Genomic DNA, 23,621 nt, shown 5'->3' on the forward strand with positions numbered 1-23,621 from the left:
TTTTATCGTCTAAAGGGATTGTTCATCAAAGCTCTTGCTTGTGCATATACTCCTCAACAAAATGAGGTGGCTGAACGGAAAAATCCCCACCTGGTTGAGGTTGCTCATTCCCTCATGTTGTCTACCTCTACTTATGGGGGGATGCGGTCTTAACCGCAGCCCATCTTATTAATCACATGCCTTCACGTGTTTTAAAATTTCACTCCTCTTGAGTGTTTTAAAGAGTCATACCAAACCACACGCCTCATTCCTGACGTTCCTCTCCGGGTGTTTGGGTGTGTTGTTCGTTCATGCTCATGGTCCTAATCGCACCAAATTTACCCCTCGTGCCCAGAAATGTGTTTTTGTTAGATATCCCCTTCATCGACGCCGATATAAGTGTTACCACCCATTATCACTAAAGTATTTCATTTCGATGGTTGTTACCTTTCTCGAGGATGAGTCCTTCTTTCCCATTAGTCATCTTCAGGGGGAGAGTTCTAGTGAAGAGACTAATTAGTCCATATCTTCGATCTCATTAGATTTACTTCCTGAACCTGAACCTATCTTGTCTATTAACAATACTGGCCTTCCTATCAAACAAGTCTCGTGGATAACATACTACAGGAAGAATCTCAGGAAGGAAATAGTATCACCTATTGCTTCTCCGATTTTGGCCCATGAGTCAAACCAGCATCAGCTCAAGGTAGTCGTATTTCTGTCTCTAATGATATTGATGTTTGCACTAAAAATGATTTGTGTAATGTGGGTGAGAATGAGAAAACTTCCGACAGTACTGATGACTATACCAAGGACACCATGTGTGATGTTGATGCTGTTGAAAGTAACAGCTGTGAGGAAACAAATCCAGAAGGTGATACTGTTGTAAGTAAGGATGAGTGTGTGAAAGAAGTTTCAATAAATGGAACTCTACAGCAGGAGACTGAATGTGGTGTTATTGATGAAGGATCAAACAGAACAAAAGGCCATGATGCCTCCCTTGATATTCCCATTGCTTTAAGGAAAGGTACCAGATCTTGCACTAAATACCCTATGCGCAGTTATCTGTCTAACTGTAATTTGTCCTTTGAGTTCAAGGCTCTCACTACGAGCCTGAATATAGTAACGATACCGAGCAGTATACATGTGGCAATGGAGATTCTTGAGTGGAAAGTTGTAGTTATGGAGGAGATGAGAGCTCTTGAGAAAAACAATACTTGGGATCGTGTTTCTCTTCCTAAAGGGCACAAGACAGTCAGATGCAAGTGGGTGTTCATCATAAAGTATAAGTCTGATGGGACGCTTGACAGGTACAAGGCTAGGTTGGTTGCTAAAGGCTTCACTCAAACCTTTGGAATAGACTACTCAAAGACTTTCTCTACTGTAGCAAAGCTAAATATCGTTCGTGTCTTTCCTGTCGATGGCTATAGGCAAAAACTGGTCTCTCCATCAACTTGATGTAAAATATGCATTTCTTAACGGGGAGTTAGAAGAAGTCTACATGAGTCCTTCACCAGTTTCGAGGTTCAATTTGATCACCAAGTATTTAAACTAAGGAAGTCCCTGTATGGGTTGAAACAATCTCCAAGAGCGTGATTTGACAGACTCACTACCTTCGTGAAATCCTAAGGTTATACTCAAGGACACTCTGATCACACTCTGTTCACAAAAAAGTCAGTGTCAGGGAAGATTGTTGTTCTTATTGTGTACTCAGATGATATTGTTTTATCCGGCGATGATGCCACCGAGATTATCAGGCTAAAAAAGAAAATAGTTGAGGAGTTTGAGATCAAAGACCATGGAAAACCAAGGTATTTTCTAGGAATGGAAGTAGCTCGGTCAAAAGAGGGGATCTCAGTTTCTCAACGGAAATATACGCTTGATTTACTAAAAGAAACCGGTATGACTGGATGCAAGCATGTTGATACTCCTGTGGAATTTAATACTAAGCTTGGTGATTCTATTAACAAAGTTCCAGTCAATAAAGAGAGATACCAGCGCCTTGTTGGGAAATTAATTTACCTATTCCATATTAGATCGGACATATCCTATGCTGTCAGTGCAGTCAGCCAATTTATGCAAGAACCTTACGAAGAGCATATGAAGGCTGTGGAACATATTCTGAGATATTTGAAAACTACTCCTGGTAAGGGTTTGATGTTCAGAAAATCTAAAAAACGGTGCATTTCAACGTACACCGACTCTGACTAGGCAGACTCGATTGTAGACAGAAAGTCAATGTCTGGGTACTATACCTTTGTAAGGGGTAATCTTGTTACTTGGAGGAATAAAAAACAAGAGGTGGTTGCTAGAAGCAGTGCTAAAGCAGAATTCAGGGCTATGAGTCTAGGAATATGTGAAGAAATTTGATTGAAGAAAATTCTGTCAAATCTTCGTCAAGATAGCAATGAAGCTCTATTGTGACAATAAAGCAGCAATAAGCAAATCAAATAATCCTGTTCAACATGATGGGATAAAACACGTGGAAATCGATACACTTCCTCGAAAAAAGACTCGACAATAGCAATATTTGTATTCCGTATATTCCATCTGGTCAACAAGTCGCAAATATCCTCACAAAAGGGTTACTCAGGCAAAGCTTCGATTTTTGTATTAACAAGTTGGGTCTTATTCATATCTATGCCCCAACTTGAGGGGGAGTGTCGAAAATAGAGGACTTTAGCCCTAAGGGCATTTTAGTAATTTACCTTTGCCCTAGTCTATAGTAGGGTTTCCTACTAGTCTATTTATATGAGTGTCCTCTCTCGTATGTGGTATTAGAAAATAATAGAAAGTGTTCTACATCATGGTTTTTTCTCCCTGTTCAACGGTTTTCCACGTAAACTCTGCATGCACTTTTCTACTTTTCTCCTATTACTTTCATCAAAAATCGAGTTTTCTTAGCCAATTCACACAACTCACATTGTACGTGAGAACATTTACTAAAAAGGTTTGGAAAAAACCGTTTCAAATACATAAAATTGAGATGGCCTAAACGTTTATGCCATAACATTATTCTACTATCATAATTGTCTTTAGAAGCAACAAAAATAGATTTGTTAACACCTAACTCCTTAACTTGAGACTTGGGAACAATCAAGATGAAGAGACCCAACATATATCTTTGGTATGCCCTGGGTTTTTACAATGCTCACACCATGGCCTTGGCTTTCGTGGTCGATTTTCATTTCCATTGTAATTCTAATTTCGATTATAATGGTTATCATGGAAACTTGTATTTGGAGTGTGGACCTCATTACCAAGAGTTCAAACAAGTAAGGCGAATCCTTCTTCTCTTCTTTCTGCTTTCTTCTACTTAGCTTTTTTCTGCTTTCTTCTCTTCTTACTTCTGCAAAAACTTCTCTAATATTAGGTTAGGGTTTAAAAGCTAGGATTCAACCATGCCTCATCTAATTCTTTATTGAGACCGAGAAGGAATTTGAACACCCATTTCTTTTCAACAATTTGTTTGTATGTAGTTGCATCTTTAGTACACTCCCACTTATGACTTTCAAAAGTATCAAGTTGTTGCCATAGACGAGAAAGTTGGGTGAAGTATTGAGTAACTTGCATATCACCTTGCCTTAGCCATGAAGTTTTCCTTCTAATTCAAAGGATTCCAAAGTATTTTCTTGATCGAAGTAAGTTTCAAGAGTTGCTTCCCAAATTTCAATCGCAATTGAGAAGAGTAAAAATCCTTCACCAATTTTAGTTGTCATGGAATTGATTAGCCATGACATGACCATATTGTTTTCAGCTTTCCACACCTTGTATTGTTTATCATCTTTGTCTGGGATAGAAGTTTTGCTTGATAGGTAATCTTCCTTTCCTTTTCCACAAATAAACATCATAACAAAGTGTGCCAAGAGAGATAATTCTTCCCATTTAATTTGTGATTTGCGATTGGAAGTAAGGTTCCCTCAAGATTGTTGTGAGTGGAAATGCCATTGATGAAGAGGCTTTGTTTTTTGTAGTTTAAGCTAGAAAAGAATAGATTGCAAAATAAAATTTGGGCCTAACCTAATTGCTCAGACAAGTTTAAAATTTGCAAGTAATCTGAGAAACTGACCCATAAAAGGAGCTTGCCACGGACAGAATATAGCTTACAAGCTTGGATGAGAGAGAGGTCTGCAACCCACAAACTGCATGAGAAGGTCTCAGAAATTCCAGAAAATATGCAACCCACGATGAGAGAAAAATCCCAAAAAATTTCTTCCTCCTCGTCAGAAAAAAGAAAGGCTTAGATCAGCAATGATTTTCCAGTTTTTTATTTTTTCTTCTTCTTCCTCTTTGCCTATGACCAATGCTTTCAAATTGCCAACTGATGCAAAGCTGAAGGTGAGGCTCTGACGTGATGCTGAAGAATGAACTTAAGAGCTTCTGACACGAAGTTGGATTTTTTTCTTGAAGATTATTGCCTCTGGCGCGAAACTTAAATTGTTCTTGAAGACTATGGCTCCTGATGCAAAGCTTAGCTTAGGGTTTCAAAAAAATGCTCTGATACCATGAAGTTTTGGTAGACAGAATTTTTCTTATTCATCCCCTATACAAAGGTAGAACCCTAAATTTAAAGAGAGGTAGAAATCATAAAAGGCAATAATTCAACGGTACAATGAGGAGAAAGATCAAAAGAATTAAATATGCACAAAAGGAAATTACAGCAAAGGAAAAAACTAGTAATTACAAAAAATAAATATTCCTATTTTCAACAATACCTATACCCTATTTAAATCCTTTTAGACTGAAACAATTACATCAATGTAAAAGAAACTATTTTAATGTTAAATCCAACTTTTTTCGTTAAAATAGATACTAAGAAAAAGTTAAATTTAAATCAGTGATTCCACATTCTCCCTTTAACATTCTTCTTCGCAACCCCTGCTCGCATGATTCTCCCAGTGACGGTGAGTAACATAGTCATGCACATAGACTGTTCCTTGCAACCTTATTCCTAAAGCTAGAAGTAATTATCATAATCGTGGAGAATCCAAGCTGATATGGATCAAGAGCATAGAGTTTCCATTAATAAACTTTAGTTGTCTTTAATTAACTTTCAGCTTTTAACTGTTAAATTGTCTAGATAATTAATTTTAGGGGTTAAAAAACTTGTCAATGATGGCCATGTCTTTTTGTATCTGGTTTTTGGAAATTGGAAGGGTTGGGAGTTATCTTTATGTGATGGCTATAAAAGGCCACGAGATTAGCATGTAAAGAATGAAACCATTACTCAAGTTTGAGTCTCTATACTCAGTATTCAGTAACTATCCTTGCATTTTCTAAGTTCTTCTTGCAATTCTTGTGATAGAATGATACAAACCGTTCAATCAAGCCTTGATCAAGTTTGATTGTGGAGTGACTCAATCTAGAAGAAGGTTCAAATCTTGGTTCTAAATCTTCAAACTAAGAGGTAATTCTAGTCTGTTCTCTTGATTGAGAAATTTTGTATATGGAGGTGTTAGTGATAGGAATGGCATTAGGGTGTTAGATGGATAAAGGGTATATTGGTAATTATCTAGGGGAGTTGGTTATGGAATTTGGTTATAAATAGAGATAAGGAGAATTTGGAAGACGGGCAATATTTTGGTGAGTAAGTTGGGGATTGAGTGTGATTTCAAAACTGGGAGGGTCCAAGTAGCTTGAATTACTCGGTCTATCTTGTATTTTTGCTACCGATTATATCTCAATATATTTGGATTCTATCAACAATGATAGGAATGGTATTAGGGTGCTAGAGAGATATCACGGGTATATTGGTAATAAGCTAGTGGAGTTGGTTTTGGAATTTGGTTATAAATAGAAATAAAGAGATTAGGGAAGATAGGCAATATTTGGGGTAAATTAGGACTTGAGTGTGATCTCAAGAATGGGAGGGTCCAAGTACCTCGAATAACTTGGTTTATCTTGTAATTCCGTTTGCCGTTTACATTTCAATATATCTGGGTTCGACCAATTGGTATTAGAGTCGTTCAATTCTGACCATTGATTTCAATAAGAGCTTATGTGAAGAAATAGTGAAGAGTGCTTGTGAACGGTTGGACAAGGTGATGGATCGATTGGAGATGAGGAAGAACATGAAGATGATATTCCAGTCTTTTCAGGATACAACTCCTCAAGAAGTCACATAGATTAAAGAAGAAAATGTAGATGCTATACAAAGTGTTGTGGTAGAGGCCAACACTGAAAGAGGAGAAACAATGAAGAATAAGGTCGGGAAACAAAGAAAGAAGCAAAGATTGCAAAGAAGATCAGTCACTATGCATCTGAGTTGTAAGATGAAGCTAGGGCAGGAAAAAGGAAAGAACTTGAAACTGGTGTGATATGTATTCCATATCTGCCCAGTACTGAACTCCCGATGTGTTGACTAAAGGACTACGAGAATTATAGTTCGATAAAATGGTTTCCAAGTTAGCAATGGAAGATATATTTAAACTAGCTCGAGGAAGAGTGTTGGTTGTAAATAAGATAATTAGTTGTAATATCACCAAAGTCCAAAGATTTTATTTTATTCTCATTATAATTTTTTCCTTTTATGTATTTAGCCTATCTCCTATATAAGAAGGCTATGTATCTTACAATTATTCAACGGAATACAAAATATTATATTCCATTCAAATTCACACATGGTTTAATGCATTGAGATTTCTTGCATCTTTGAACTCTGATTTATTTCAATATGTATTTGTGAATGGATTGACGCCCTGGACCCTTATGCATGTCCTTAACTTTAGATTTGGGCTTGAATGATTCCTCCCATGTTTTGTTTCGCTTTAATCGCCTAAGTGGCAAAAGTTCAATCCATGTATGTTAAAAATATAGGCTATCCATAGTTCTTGCTTGCATGCTCAACCGAAGTTCAACTTCAAAGAACAAACCAGTTGGTTAATTAGAATCCAATTAGTTAATCGTCTCAATGGAACCATAAACCTTAAAGCATACATTTATAATCTATACTAATGCTATCGACCCAATAGGACAAATCATCTAGTTTAATTAGGATGCTAGTCTTAATTGATGGTTCGGGCGCATGTTTGGCTTTTCCAACAACTTGGCGCTGCGCAAACAAGTTCGTTGAGCCAAGTAAGTTGTTCTGTGCTTGCAAATTGAATGTATGTTTTATTATGAGATTCATTGATCAAATCCCATCGGATTACTACCTGCTCCTAGACTAAATTAATCCAATCTTATGTAACATTTACCTTTTTGTCCTTCATTTTCCGAACTTTATTTCTCTATAACCACACACAACCCCCCATAGACCACTTTAACTAAAGAATCAGCTTAATGAACAAATCTCGCACTTCCTTGCAGATCAACCCACTCTTGCCGCTAATACTACCCGTTAGTAGTAGTAGTTGGCTAGTTGCAAGGATCGGTAATTATAACTGATAAATGTATTTGATGATCGAGGACTCCACGACAGGTCCATTCTTGGTCACATTAAATTGGCGTCGTCGTCGAGGGTGGTGCTACAATGCTGAGACCTTTTACCGCAACATTGCACACGTGATCTGGGGCCTTCTGTGTGCAACGCCGATCGCGAACGTGCATCACCTACTTGATGGTGAATGGCGTTGCAGCGTTGTCCTTCCATTTTGCTACTCTCTGCCTTCAGCACCGCATGATAGTGTGGCAATACAACCAAGGGCATTCTGATCATTTTGATCTTTTCTTGTCGTTTTTTGCTCTATTTTGGCCCGATTTGCATCCAAAATGTCTCGAAAGTCTCCTTAAAACACATTTAAACATTAAATTTATAAAAGCTAGCCCGATTTAGGCTAGAAAAAATAGCTCTTTTAGGGAGCTATTAGGATTCAAAGAAAGTAAAATGACAATTAGAATCTTTTGAAAGTTTATTGACAGATAAGAGGTTACAGGCTAATTTAGGAACATAGAGGCCAAACTTTAGAGTTATATCTTTAATTAACGTAATGCTTCCTCCTGCAATTAGTGAAAATTTATCATATGCAATTCTAACTTCTTCATTGCAATATGAAGGAGAATAGTCAAAGAAATGGTGGGCAGTGCATAGCAGGGACCAACGACAGACAAGGACGACCGACAGTGACAACTCGCAAACAACTGACGAGATCCAAAGACATCACGACAAACGAACGAACCAGGTGGTTGAGATGCAACATCGGGGCAAAAGGTGATTGATCGATGGCTGAGATCCAACATCTGGCAGAGATGTGATTGAACAGCAGCAACAAGCGATTGGAGATGACTGGCGGTGGAAGTGGCAGTAGCTAGGGTTTTTTGGTTTTCAGAAAATTAGGGTTTTTAGGGTTAAAACATTAGATGCTCGCATACCATCTTAAATCACCAATTGACCCAAAAGCTTAAGCTGATGGGTGAAAGCAAATTTAATATTATATCATCCAATAGGTTATAAATAGAGATAAGGAGAATAGGGAAGATAGGGAATATTTAGTGAATGAATTAAGGCTTGAGTGTGATCTCAAGATTGGGAGGGTCCAAATACCCCCTTTTTTTAAAATGGAAACAAGACTTTTTCATTGAAATAATGAAATAAGCTTCATGCTCAAAATACAAAATACAAGATACAAAAAGAAGCTTAAACAAAAATAAAAGTGAAAAAAATACAAGAACAAAAAAAAAAAATACAATGAAAGAACTGAAAGGCTAATCCATCTAAAAGAAAAAAGGCTTTGCTAATCAAAGAGACCATAATTAATAGAATATGGAATTGGAACGACATCCAGCAGAGTGTTGAACTTGAATCTTCAAATGAAACTTTGGGAATTAAAAGGTGTTCAATGTGTATTCAAAACATGAACTCGAAGCATGAAAAGCTGGCCTGCAATGCATACCACAGCCTTACTAGAAGCCAAAACTGCAGAGGAAAAAAATCTTCTGAATTCAAACCCAAAACTTCAAAAATCTGTTGAGAAGACTCGCACATTCCAAAACAAAGTCCATACGAGGAATCTTCACAAGACAGAAACTGAAGGAGATAAAGCTTATGGTTGTAAAAATAGATACTAAAACTTCAAACTGAGCAAAGAAAACTCCAATCTTTTACGCAGAAGATTATCTCAATCCACGCTCTTTTCCTTGTAATAGATCTTTTAAGATCTTCAGAGATTCCTTTACAAAGAAAAGAAAACCGAGGCTGTCTTTCTCCTTTTAATCTGCCAAGTTAACCAACTTTCAGGATTTCATCTCTTGGAATAAATTTGCATATGAAAACTTAGCTTCAGGAGAATGATGAGATATTTGTCCAAGAACTAAACCACATTTTTCAATAAAGAAGAGAAGTTAGGAGGAATTTGAGAAGGGGGTACCGGAAAGAACCTCGAGGGTCCAAGTACTTCAAATAACTTGGTTTATCTTATAGTTCCATTACTATTTACATTTCAATAAATCCAGGTTGCATCAGTTAGTTTCTTAGTTTCATGGGTTCTTGCTTCAACGAAAGCTTGGATCTTTGGGTTGAGGATTAGGATTGCCTTATCACAAGCTGGGATAGCCACCCATGCAATGTTAGCTCAAGTTCAATGGTCAAGACCTTTAGTAATTATAAAACGAAACAGACCCCATGGGTTATCAAAATAGAAACGCTTGTTAATTGATCAAAACTAAATTACCGGTACCGGTAGATATTTACAGGGTGTTCAAGGACAAGGAGTGGAGTTGTGAATTCTTGAGAGTTGTTTAATCATGGGCCCACAGTGTAAGGAGTTAAGACATAAAATTGATATTTTTAGTCGTGGGACCATGAAATCCTTGGGACAAACGAGGAGGAGAGTTGACAACTTCACTCCCCCAACCCCCCAACTCCCCTTAGTATTTCACTTCTACATCTTTATTTCCTTTGATCTGCAATTGGATCATTGCCACTATCTCCTTCCTTTTTTCCTTCTCATCATCAAGTCAATTTGGAATCTTTCATTTACAGGTTGCTTCAAATCTTTAAGAGGGTGTTTGGGACAAAGAGTGGAGTTGTGAAATTTGAGGAGTTGTTTAGTAGTAGGACCCACAATGCAAGGAGTTAATAGGGCGTGAAATTGATGTTTTTCATTTGTGGGGCACACGAACTCCTTGGACTAAACAAGGAGTGAAGTTAACCCCAACTCCAACTTCTTGGGCCAAACAGCCAATAAGAGTTTAGTATTTCATGTCCATTATTCAAGTTACTATCGTCCCTTCAATGGTGGTAATGAAACATTATATTGCCAGTCTTATTATCATTATGTGAATAATTTATTAATCCAAGATTTGAATCTCCCTGCTTGGTTTGGTTTAAAGGAAACCCTACTAAGATTCATGCTTTTATTTGGTTTTGGTATTATGGTGACTAAACAGTAGAGACTAGACATTTCACTCAACAATTTTTTCTCCCCTCTAATCCGCCTCATCTTTGAATTGGGAAATAAACATAGCTTTCAGAATAGAGGTTTCCAGCATGTAGGTAGAGTTAACTAAATCAAACATTTAAGTAGATTCTAGAACAAAGAGGTGCTAAAACTAAGGGGAAAAAGAGCACTGCTATACAACAAACAATGTTATATGTACGAAAAAAAGAAGGAAACATATACGGTGATGGACTAAAATCTAGAATGAGGAACAATTAAGAACATACATTTAGATAGACCGTCACATCGATGTTTATTATATCACCACTCTGCATAAAAGAGTTATTGTTAGTGTAAAAAACATGAATTTTATGTAAGTATTTGATATACAAATATGGAACCTGCAATTGACGAGAGTCTGGTATTCCATGACACATGCATTCATTAACTGATGTGCAAACACTCTTTGGAAATCCCCCGTAGCCAAGAGGTGAAGGATAAGCACCAGCATCAATAATCATCTGGTGCACTGCATTGTCAATTTCATTGGTTGTTACTGAGGGCTGAAACAAAAAACGTGTGTCAAGAGCAACTCAAATGTCATTTAACATTTAACACATCCACATCCTCCAAACATGATGTCTAAACAAAATTAAATCAGAAACAATTACACACTATTTATAACCAGGGTTCCAATACCAATGTACTAGATGATAAAGCAACCAATATTGAACCTAGAAGCCAACAACTTACTCTAACTAGAGTTCCAGCATAGTCTAACACACGAGCGGCAAGCTGACACGCAGCCCTCATTTGAGCAATTCCTTCAGAATCATGCATTTGATACTCACTTGAAATTTCTGGCAGTATAGAAGAACCAACATAAGGAGGCTTTTGTATATGATCGGGCACAGGGAGACGTGGAGATACCTTCCCACGCCTCAATGGTTGTCTCTTTCTAACTTTTCTTACAATTTCAAGCTCTCGCTCTCTACAAGATAAAATAAATAAACTATTAAAGTAGCTAGAGCTATAATAAAATAATATGGAAACTACAACAAAAGCAACGACTTTTAGGAAATGACATCTGATTACAATCAAAAGGGCCTATATGGCCACATAATACACCAATAATTGAACTGTGTTCAGGCATACTAAGACTGCTTGTTTAAATGAAATGAACATATCTAAGAAAGATAGGACAAGAAAGCATGCTTACACCATTTTTAGTAAAGTGGTGGTATCAGACACATTCAACAGAAACAGACAACACATGGGCATATGTGAACCTAACGGAATGATATTGGATCATTATCTACTTATGTAGATTGATTGGCATAACAATTCTTTTATTAATTGGCAAAAAAATTAATTAAAAATGGTTTTAAATATTCTCTCTAATTCTCCAACCAGCCCTATCCGTATAATTGTTATGTCCAAGCCTAGTCATTCACCACGCCAGTCATTGCAGTATGGTGGTTGCAATTCTTTCGTCTCACAGCTCACGCCTTTTTCCAAACAAACAAAGTTGTTGCAAGGCTAAAAATATGGTAGACTAAGTTTTGGGAAGGAAGGTGAGTAGACTGGAACCTTATCCGACGTTGCCTCAACATTACCCAAGTTGGGGGGGGTGGGGATGGCTCTTTCCTCTCTCCCATAAATCATCTTCCTTGTTGGGTTCTATGTCCTAAAATTCGTGGTATGTAAACAATGGAACTTATTCTGAAAATTCAATAAAGGTGTTATTGAATAGATCTATTGCTTGAATAGAAATCCAATAAATCTAAAAGTCCCTTGACTATCGGATGAGTACTTGAACTTTATGTGGAGATATAAAGGTGGATCAGGTTCAAGTAAATAGTCAAAATGATCTATAGTATATGGATAAGGTTGGGTACCTTATTCTGGTAACACCATTGGATACGGCCTGCTCTGTAGTTGTTACAAGGAGTTGTAAAATGCTACAAACGAAGTGATCCTAATTCATTCATGTTGGACATAAGGAGTGGGGGTATCCTTGTGCAAAAGAGTTTGTACAAGATCGGACCACGAAATGAGTCACTCTTACTTTATAACGCTGTTTACTATTTAAGACTGACTATTTCAAAGCGATGACCTAGGTAACTTGACCTTAATCCTAAGCTAACTATGAACTCCTGTTTATCTGGAATTACCCTTAGATTTACATAGGTGAGGGTTCGCTCAACAGCGCCGGCTCAATAAGACTGTCATTTCAGAGGTAAGACTGGATAGATAACTGGGGACGGTGCAAGATAAAATTCACTCCTACCCGTTTTAAGGATAGTAGAGAGGTTGTTCCCTTAAGTACTGATTCTGGGGTTTGAACAAGGGATCCCGCCCTCTCATTTGGCATGAGAAGGACTCGGTTTTGTTGATCGGATCACAAAACAATTGTTCATTAGGGGATCAGTGGGGACTTAAGGAACAAGAGGTAATTTCGAGGGTAAAACAGAGAGTTGACCCAACCGTTATTACGAACAACCTGTGAAGGGTTAACTTACTAATCATATCGAGTGGACATAATATATCTACAGCGAGAGGAGTTCAACTATGGGCTTTAATGGAGTGATCCATTAGTTAACGAATAGGAGTTAGATCGGTCTAATGAGTTTAGCTGATTAATCTCAGATCGTTGGAGTCCATGATCTGTAGGTCCATGAGGTCCCCCTACTAGCTCGGAAATGGATTAGCTCTAGAGTAGCGTGATAAGTTAATTTGAAATGTTCAAATTAGAATCAAACGGAATTGGAGAAAATATATTTAAATATGATTTAAATATATGAAGATGAATTTGTGTAAAAATTAATTTAATATTGGATATTAAATTAATTAGAATTATTTAAATTGTTTAAATAATTATTTATTAATTTTATTAGAAAATTAATTGGTAAAATTAATAAATTTTGATTTTAGAAATAAAATATGATTTTAAAATCAATTTTGGATTTTTGGAAATTGAAAAATTACACAAACTTGAAAAATGGGTTTTTCAAGTTCATCTTCAACTTGCTCACTAGGAACCCACCACCTCTTCCTTGATTTACTCCAAGCATGAGTTGCATCCCATGCAGCACATCTCTTTGCATGATAGTCTGCAATATATTGAAGAGATGAGAGTGAAGAATTAAGTGATGAACCAATTGATTTTTTGCTGAAAAATTCGGATGAAGAAGGTGTTCTTCAATGGGTTGATTCAGTGAGCTTTCTCCATATTCCCTTTGATTCCAGCTTATTTTGAGTCCCACAACTCAATCTAGAGCACAAGAGGGTAGTAGGGAAGATCTTTGGTGGTCTACACAAGGATTTGGAGGATTTTGCAACTGGAAATAGAGATTTCAACGGTTCTGCCAAGATATGTTCTTGAAACCCATTAAACTCTGTTTTAGCATGTTTCTTCTCAACCAAAATTAATAAATTAGAGTGCTTATGGATCCTGTTCCATTCGCTACGTGTTGGTGTTGATCCAACACTCCTTTCCATAGTTAGCTCCGTCAACCATGCTTCCTCCGCCGCAACCTCGACCTCTACCAACACCCTATCAATACACATTGATCGGAAAATTCTCCCCCTCTCCCCGACTACATCAACAACACGGAAACAATTCAAGATAACCATACAGAGCCGACCACACACACACACAATTTTTGTTTCATGGAAGACTCTTGATTGGCTTGCTTCATCTTTCAATTCTCTCTACAAAGATCCTTGCAACCATATGTTCTTCGGGAAATTGAATGATGACAGTGATACCTTGTGGCTTGAAAAACACAATAACAAGAATGGTTTTGTTGCGGAACTCAACCTTTTGGAGCAATCTGGCCGACATACCAACATCCTGATTCCATCTATGGAGAACAAAATGGTATGGTTCTCCTTCTTCTCCTTGGTTTCCGACTACCCAAGTAGTCCTAGTCCTTCCATCACCTTAAACACCATCCCAAAACCCCAAACTTGAGGGCTGCTATCCAACCTAAATCTGCTCACCCCCATTGTTAAACAAAGCTGCAACCCCACCTAATCAAATCAATCCCATGCCATCTGCATCCCATACTCACCCACAATTAGACTGGAAAGCGATGGTGATTGTTCAACGCTACAATGCCAATGATTCTTGGCCATCTATTTGTGAATCAATACATCTATCTCGCTCTACTTGCTGCACTATTAACCCCATCTCAGATGAAAAAGCCTTGCTACGTGTCTACAACTCAGAAATCTCAAATACTCTATGTGCTCATACCGATTGGATAGTTATCGACCAACACAAATTGAGATTCTTTACTCCAATGAGCCCTTTATCTTTTAAGCAGCATATGTGGCCTCCAATGGTGGTTGGATTGACATTTTTAGCCTACCAATGACACTTCGATCAAAAACGGTCTTCAAACTTATTGGTGACTCTTGTAGTGGCTATCTTCAACCATCAAATCAAACGGAAAGAGGTTTGAATCTTTCATATGCACGCATGAAGGTCAAGGAAAATGAGTGGGGCTTCATTCCACATGAGATTCGATTACCCTTAGAGTTAGGCCGGCGTTGATCTCACCATCCACATCCAACCCATGACCATCAGAGCTCGTGGCCGTCGGAAATTGTCACATGGAAAGATTGTTAATGCGGTTCCTGAAAATAAGGATCCCCATGATTTACGGGATTTTGGAAAATCTCATGCCTCATCATCGCATATTTTGGCCGATCATCCCCTTGATTCTCCGGACTGTGATCAAGGTATTTCACTTGCTTCCTCCTCCAATAATTTGGTTGTGCATTCTCTTTCCTCATTATCAGCTCCTTTGATCGATTCTCCTAAAAATATGGAGCAATCAAATATTCTTTCCCTGCCCAATCAAACCGTGGACTCATACTTTACCAATTCAATCAAGCCTTCATTATCTTTTAGTTTCCAAAACCAAAATCCAAACCCTAGCCCCAACAATTCGGCTTCTCTTTCATTTTCACAACCCTCCACATATTCAGCTCCTTTGATCGATTCTCCTAAAAATATGGGACTTCCTTTGCCACAAATTAAACGGTGGACCCACAACCTTTACCAATTCAAACTAAGCCTTCAGTATCCTTTAGTTTCCAAAATCAAAACCCTAGCACCATCAATTGGCCTTCGCCTTCTTTTTTCATAACCCTCTTTCACCACGGTCACATTCCGAGAAAGACCTACCACCTTCTACATTGGCAATCAATTTTCCACCTTTGTCAACAAGACAAATATTCCTTTTGCTGGTTCTAACATGGAAGGATACCTATCTAGCCCTACCAAAGAGGCAGAATTTTCCAAGTATCCTCTTGATGGAGATGCCTTTGGAGACCAACTAGACGAATCTCACAAACTGGCACCTTGTATTCTCCCATCTGACCTTAGTTCTACCCACACAATCCCTTTGACATTGAGAAGAATCCTAATTCATCTACAAAGACTTTCACCTCATAGCCATCTTTAGTTTCATCATCATTGCCATTTAGTCTTCGGGATTTAGCTTCCTTATTGTCAAATCATGGACTTTGTGTTATGGCAATCCCATCCATCCCTCTTCCCTCCAGACCTAAAAGCCCACAAACAACTAGCAAAAAGACGAAGCTCCAGAGAGAACTACAAGGCTTTTACACATTGGTTCACTATGACAAATCAGCCACCTTGGCTATTAGAGAGGATGCAACAACTCATCAATGATGGTTTTACTTGGAATGTTCACTTTGCCAATCAGTCACCTTCTTGATTTCCTTGTTGGTGGGCCTTTTTAGTGGTACAAAGAAAATGATTTAGTTGGTTGTGGTGTTTCTTTTGGTGTTTGTGCAACTCTCCCCCCTTAACTGTTTTATGGACCTTGTTTTTTCCTTTTACTTGGTGTAATGCAAAGCACCCTTTTCTCCTTTCCTTATCCTTTTTGTCAATAATTGACACTATTATGTAATCACCTCTAGATATTTGGGGTTATCTCCGAATTTCGTTTATCATTGAAATGTTTCCTTTATCTAAAAAATCCAACATTGCCTCAAAACTGAACTTTTTGCCATAGTTGGGAATTTGGGAACTATCGACCTATAACTTACACAATTGCATGAAATTCTTGCTTCATTATTTACATATTTCTTTTGGAACCCTACAGTTAATGTTGATACAGCCCATCATAACTGGTCTGGAAGACGTATAAAGAAGCTTTTACACACCAACTTCATCACTAAATTGGGAGGTTGAGTTTTAATGTTTTCATAAGTTTTTATCAACATTCACTTCGTGTTGATGTTTGTGGTAGAGTCAAAATTAACTAAAGGCTCTGGATTCTACAGTCCAATGGGAAAAAAGTAATGACAACATTCATCTATACCAACTAATTATGCAAGAGCCTAATATTAGATATAGATTTGTGATTACTCTTTTCTTATTTTTCATAGAACAATGCATTTAAATGGAAATGTAAAAGCCTCTCTTATACTCTATCTATTGGATTTCTTTTATCTCTTGTAATATTAGCTGTTTATTAAGTGTATATTCATCATTTGTGATTGTAAGATTTTTTTCTTTATTGGTAGCTGGTCGAAGACCTTGTATTTGATTTATCATAATATAGAAGAATAATATTACACTATTTTCTTCCTGATTTCAACTTGGAATGATATGAATCATGACCATTGAGTTTCCGTTAATAAACTTTTGTTGTTTTTAATTAATTTCTAGCTTTTTAAGTGTTAAGTCTTAGTAATCATGGAGATGCATTAAAGATGGTTGTTGGAAAGATGGAAGTTGCTTTTAATGAGGATGCATTGAAGATTGTAGTTGGAAAGATGGAGATTGAGAAGAGGACTTATTTAGTGCGTTATTTTGACTCTATTTTTTTCTTTTTTTTTTTTTTTAGAAGGAAACGACCTTTATTAATCATTAAGATATAGTACAAGAGATGTGTACTTGAAAATGAAGGCGAATACAAATAACCAAGATTGAAACCAAAGGATCAGCAGGTGCACCCAGGCATCTCAACTAGGTTAACACTCCTATAGCGCCCTCATCATATCCAACAAAACTGATGAAACCTTATAAACTAGCAAAAAGGTTAACAACAATGAAAAGAAAACAATTAAAAGCTTCACAAGCTAAAGCTGCACAAAACCAAGAATACAACAAAGTTAATAATCACAACCAAAATGACAAAAATCTAAAGTTGCTGCCACATCAAACAACTGAACTAGGAGAGCCGCCAGTTATGCTTCCAATTGAATGAATGCCTGCCAATTTGAACTTATATCTTGTAAGGAGTAAGCTTCAAAACAATTAGATAGGGAGCACCAAAGAGAAGCAATGAGTTTTGCCGCCTCAAATCGAGCAAACCAAGGAGTTTTCTTACCGTTGAACACCCTTTGGTTTCTTTCAAACCAAATTTCAACCAGCACTACTTTTGTCCCATTAATCCAAAGTAAATTTGAGTTTTTCTTGAGAGTTGGATCAGAAAGTAGTTGTTGTACATTGTTTTTAAAGGAATTGTTGAAGACCCAAGAAGTGGTGAAGCATTTGAGGAATGCTCTCCTGGCAAAAATGCAATCGAAGAAAAGGTGTTGGAGATCTTCCTCAGCTGATTTGCATAGGATACACCAATTGGGGGAGATATAAAAAGAGGGCAGCTTCCGTTGCAGCACAGAGGAGCAGTTAAGGGCTCCAAAAAGCATTATCCAAATTGTTATATTAACTCGCCTAGGGCTGTTGGTCTTCCAAAGACCCTTTTGAAGGCTAGCTGAAAGTGGAGGGGCCGTAGAAAGGTGGTTTACCAGTGATTTAACTGAGAAGGAGCCATTAGTTTCAAGGGACCAAAAGCGAGTGTCTTGCCTACTGTTTATTTCTTGCTTAACCAACAAAGCTAATAAGATTTGGAACTCTAGGATCTCATCTTCCTTTAAGGCTCTTCTGAAGTTGATGAACCATGAAGAAGTGTGAGTGTCCCAATAGTTATTTTGACTTTTGGTTTATTTACATTAAATTGTTCTCAATCTCTAAAAAACTATATAAAGCCTCCTATTCTTTCATTGGAATCAGAAATTTTATGAATGAAATCTGAGATCTCATATTTGAGACTTTTCATTAGAAATTTACAATTCTTGTGATAGAATGCATCTATGCCATTCAATCTAACCTTGATCAAGTTGGATTGTGGAGTGACTAAATTTAGAACAAGATTTTTTTAATCTTGCTTCTAGATCTTCGATCTAAAAGGTAATCTAATTCTATCCTTTTCTCTTGGTTGATCTTAATTCGTATAAGGAGGTGTTAGCAAGTGGCCCAGGAGGTCTTGTGTTCTCGAAGTATGGTTGGAGCTTTGCATTACTTAACGTTTACAAGACCAGATATCTCCTTTGCTGTAGGTAAGGTGTCTCAATACATGCACTCATCTACTTTGCTTCAGTTGGCTGCTGTTAAGCGTATTTTTCATGATATAAAGGGTTCTTTGGCTGCTGGTCTGCACTTTAAACCTGGTTCTTTGGCTCTTCTTTAATATTCTAACTCTAATTGGGCAAGGGGTCATTTGGATCAATGATCAACTACTAGTTTTGATGCTTATCTTTGTAACGATCATGTTTCATGGGTGTCTAAGAAGCAGGCTACAATTTCTAGAAGCCCCACGAAAGCTGACTATTTATTGAACACTTACTACTGTTGCTGCTGAACTTTTGTGGCTTCATCAAGTCCTCAAGGATTTGTGTTTGTTCTTACCTACTGCTTGCATTCTTTTTTGTGACAATCCATCAGCTCTAGAACTTGCATGAAATCCTGTCTTTCATGGAAGAACTAAGCACATTGAGATTGATTTTCATTTCGTTCAAGAGAAAGTCAATGGATCGCCAGCTGCAATATATTTCTACTAGTCAACAGCATGCTGGTCTTTTTACAAAGACTTTGTCTACTGGTCGATTGCTTTTGTTGCACTCCAAACTCATGCCTTCATCATCCTTCGTTTGAGGAGGCATAATAATATATATTGAGAGGCTGTTATATTCTGTTATGGTAGTTATATTTTTTAACCATCACTTGGTTAATTGATGTTATCTTGTTAAGTCCTCTGTAGTTGTATATACACCCCCTTTAAGGCTTTAATAATAGGGATGGTTACAAAAATAGCAGTCAATCTCAAAGTATTAGCAGATATAGCATAATGTAGAGAAATTACAAATATGACAAAAATTTAGATAGTCTATTAGTGATAGACCATATCGCTGATAGAAGTCTATCAATGATAAAGCATATCATTGATAGACGTTTATCACTAATAGACTTTACTATATTTGCAATTTTTTTAAAACATTGTTATACACTTGGTTATTGTCGCTAAAAATGCTACCCATTGCAATTACCTTTAATAATATAAATAATATTAAAAGGAGATTTTATTAATTTTGAGAATTCATTACAATCAACATTTGATCTAAGATTTTCCTAACAAAAACAAAAGCTCGTTGAGAATCGAAAATGATACTAGAATGAACTGCCTACCAGGAATTAAAGCTCACTGAGAATTGAAAATGGTACTAGGAAGAACTTTCCTAACAGTTATAGGCTTTTACAAATGATCAGCCATACTCGTAACAGGGTTAATCGGCCTAAAATCCTTCACCTGGTTTTCATTAACTCTCTCATTCATAGCAGCAGGCCCCCTCGTAAAACTTGCTATAGACATTCCAAAAATCCTCCTTTATGCATTCCCACTACCCTGAAAGATCGCCATCGTGAAACCTTAGGCCCCTGGGATTTGTTTCTGCCAAACCCAAAGACCACCACCCGAATTTCCTTCCAGGTGTAAAGGAGGCTTCCAACTTTACCCTTTCTCTCTATTAAAGATGGGACTCTAATCCAACCAATCCGAAAAGAGCTAGGGGCAAATGGGCATAGAGAGTTGAAAAGAAAGAGATGATCTCCTCCTCCTTCTAGATATCCCCATTGTCTAGAAACTCATTCAATTTCTTGTTTCTCCTCTCTTGAGGAAAGTTACGAAAGAAGGAAGAATTTTCATCCCCTGCCTTAGCCCATTTAACCTTGGCTTTCTGTCTCCAACTCATATCCACCCTCCAAATCTGGTTCTCAAGATCAACCTTCACCTTCAAAGAGACTCTCTTCCCTTAAACCCAGCTTCCCTTCCTCCTCCAAGCTATCTCAAAACCAGTACACCTCCACTTTAAAACATGATCTCTAACAACTAAAATTTAAAAATTAAATAAAATAATTAATTAAATAATTAAATAATAAATAAACAAAAAGAACTTATGGTCTATTTAGTTAATGGTTGGTGCGTCAGAAGTGACTTCACTTGACATTAGGTGGGCTTCTGAAGAATCTTTTGTAGGAAACAGAACTTCTACTGGCAGTATGGGTTATCTCAACTTACTCGCAAGTAATCTATATCTCTAAACAATGTTTCCGTTTCTTGTTTCTCACTGCTGAATATGAGGAGACAACCATTTTTCAATCATATTGTTGATCAGTTCCTTGTGTCAAATGATTGGTCATCTTAATTCTCCTATACTGCTTCTAAAAATGAGAGGAACACCTCGTATCATTCAACGAATCTTCTGGAGAGACATATAGAGGACCAATTTCATTTAAATTCAGAACTTTTGGGGTTTCTCATAACCATTCAAGATTTCTAATAAAGAGGTGGCAATCTATTTTCTTTATCAAAGATTCACAAACGTAGATTCCACAATATCATAAAATGTATAACTTAGTAAAGGGCACAACTATAAAGAAATGCCATCAAGGCATCAAGCAGCCTATGAACCAGCAACTTATGTATATATGCGGGGTATTCGACCGGAATCAATAAGAGAAAATCGTATAGGATCAAAGAAAAATCAAACAGTCCCATACGTGTTTAAAGAGCCTTAAAGCCCGCGAGTCTGCTGTACCTCCTAATTCTCATGGCTTCCTCCAGACCCGATATTCTCTTGGATACAACGACAAGATTCTCATGAAACTTCTTTTGTTTCCCTGCATAGAACGAAAAAACTAAGATGAACATGAGTGAAGTGAAACAAGATCAGACCGACCCATTAACACGTAAAATGAACTTAAATAGTTCCTATGCGCTCAATTCGTTACTGAAACGAATGATAAGAAAGACAAATAGAAGTCGTAAAGCTTCCAAATAATCCACAAGCAAACAGGCTACAACATTTGAGGGTAGTTCACACATTCATAGAAGGACCAACATACCAGAGCGATAAGAGGGAAGAAAATTAAGCGGCGCGCCCATGAAGGACGCCAACTTTGACGAAGGTGAGAAATCATCACCATGTGAGACTGAAGAGAGCTTCAATGATGAAACTCGAACGAGCGAAGCGCCAATTGCCATTCTCTGCAAAAACTTTGAAATAACGAACGATAGCAATTAGCATGAGGAATAGAAGATAACGTTTTGGTGGTACCGAGCCGAGATACCAGAGCGGGTGACGTTTTGGTCGGATGCAAGAAGCGCCAGCTTATTAATTCTATTGCAATAAAATTCATATACACGAAGTTTGAGGATTCAATTGTGTCCCATAATTGATTGGACAACCTTATTCAATTAATTTAAACCTAGGTTAAATATGTATTACTAAGATTCAAGCCAACCTATAAATTAAACCATTCACCTTCAATCCTATGTTATCGGGGTAAACTCAAGTATAGATGAACACAAGGAAATGCACAAGCTCGAAATTAACTAACAAAGATATGCAATTATGATAGGGTCGTCAAACACATAAATGCAAATCTAAATTATATCAAAATTCAAAGAAAGCATAGAATTGAAGCATATTAAATCCAGTTAAAGAAATCTCAAGAAATTGAACATGAAACCTCTTACTCACAAAAATTAGACAGGAATTACCTCACAAATTCATAGACAAATTTGAGAAGAAAATCTTATTTATGATTACAACCCAAAAGAAAAATAAAAATCTAACCTATTGATGCTCAAAAAATAGAGAGGAAGGAAGAAAACTAGGCATCTCCTCGGCCTCCATCAAAATCGGCATAGAAATTGACCTTAGAATGAAGAAAAAATATTTATAAAAATAAGTACAGTATTGCAATGCTCTTGTCAATCTAGCCCTCTAGCATCAAGGTGGCATTTGCGACTTTGGTGCGATGCTGCATTGCCCATGTGCGCTCGTGGCACTCCGTTAATCTTCTTAGCGTTGCAACGCTCTTGGGCAGCATGGCAATGCTGCCTTATGTCATAGTCATGCTTGTCCAGAGCGTGTTGCCCAAGGCCACATGTCCTTATCCACCTCTTTTTACTATGCTGTCATCTTATGTATTTCCTTTTGCTAGGTAGTTTACTTTCTATGTACTTTTCTTAGTATGTGACCACTCGCCCATTTCCATATGCAAGGGTGACGAATGTGTTTTTGTTCAGAATGTATTATTTGTGGGTAAGACTAATCAGTATATCCTCATACCAGTGAGTTGTATGCTATAAAGTCGTGTTGTTGTTTATTGCTTTCGAGTTGTACGACTAATGTTCATTGTGTACACATGCTTTCAAATGTTTGTGAAAACCTTTTCCTCTAAACCCTTTCCCAAAACCTTTTATGAAGAACGGGGGGTGGAGGTTGTTTGAAACTCCCATTGTGCCATTGGCTATTTGGATTTAGATTGGCTGACTTATTCGAGGGCGAGAATAAGTGTCGTACAATCGAAGGTGCGATTGTGACAGTTGGTATCAGAGCCAAGTCGGCTCGCGGAGTTGAGAAATTGTGATCATGTTTGCTACAAAACAGTTGGGCAAGTCCTATGTTGACCAGTTGGTCGAGATAGAAGAGCAAATACTCTATCTAATAGAAGTCCCTGATTAGGTTCGGTTCCTAGAAACTTGGTTATAAGAATTTGTTGACAAGGCCGATGAGATCGACGCAGTGGCTAGCCACTTAGACGGGATGCCCATCAGGGAATTGTTGACAAAAGTTGAGACTCTAAAGGCAAAAGCTACAAGAACTGGCCCTCGCAAGCAAGGGGATGGCTCATCGGGCTCTGTTGCCTCTGTGGAAGAACTAGACAACTTATAGAAAGTGTTAATTCAGATGGTGACCAAGTTATCTGAAGACTTTCGATCCATCATTGATGTCATTCGGGCAAAGATTGCAGACATTAGTGCAAGAGTTAACCTCACCATGAAAGCGAAGGGAAATCAAGCCCCAGATAGGGGCAGTCTAATTCAACAGGGTAAAAGTACTCGAACTTAAGCCCTTCTGTGGGGCTTACAATGCAAAAGCGCTAGAAAATTTTTATCATTAACATGGAGCAGTATTTCAGAGCTACGAACACAA

General features: G+C 37.4%; 1 protein-coding gene across 1 annotated transcript in view; it reads right to left on the reverse strand.

Moving 5' to 3' along the window:
- Positions 1-21,862, reverse strand: part of MAP1C (methionine aminopeptidase 1B) — a 32,322-nt gene extending 10,460 nt beyond the window's left edge. Inside the window, exons 1-5 of the mRNA XM_039018606.2 lie at positions 21,523-21,862; positions 21,216-21,297; positions 11,049-11,286; positions 10,697-10,858; positions 10,583-10,624 (exon numbers count right to left, since the gene is read on the reverse strand). Coding sequence (XP_038874534.1) covers positions 10,583-10,624; positions 10,697-10,858; positions 11,049-11,286; positions 21,216-21,297; positions 21,523-21,661 — 663 coding nt within the window. The 5' untranslated portion in view covers positions 21,662-21,862. The remainder of the gene's footprint in view (positions 1-10,582; positions 10,625-10,696; positions 10,859-11,048; positions 11,287-21,215; positions 21,298-21,522) is intronic.
- Positions 21,863-23,621: the final 1,759 nt, after the last annotated feature.

Source organism: Benincasa hispida, chromosome 12, assembly GCF_027475165.1.
Source record: "Benincasa hispida cultivar pf3 chromosome 12, pf3_genome.v1.1, whole genome shotgun sequence".
NCBI lineage: Eukaryota > Viridiplantae > Streptophyta > Magnoliopsida > Cucurbitales > Cucurbitaceae > Benincasa > Benincasa hispida.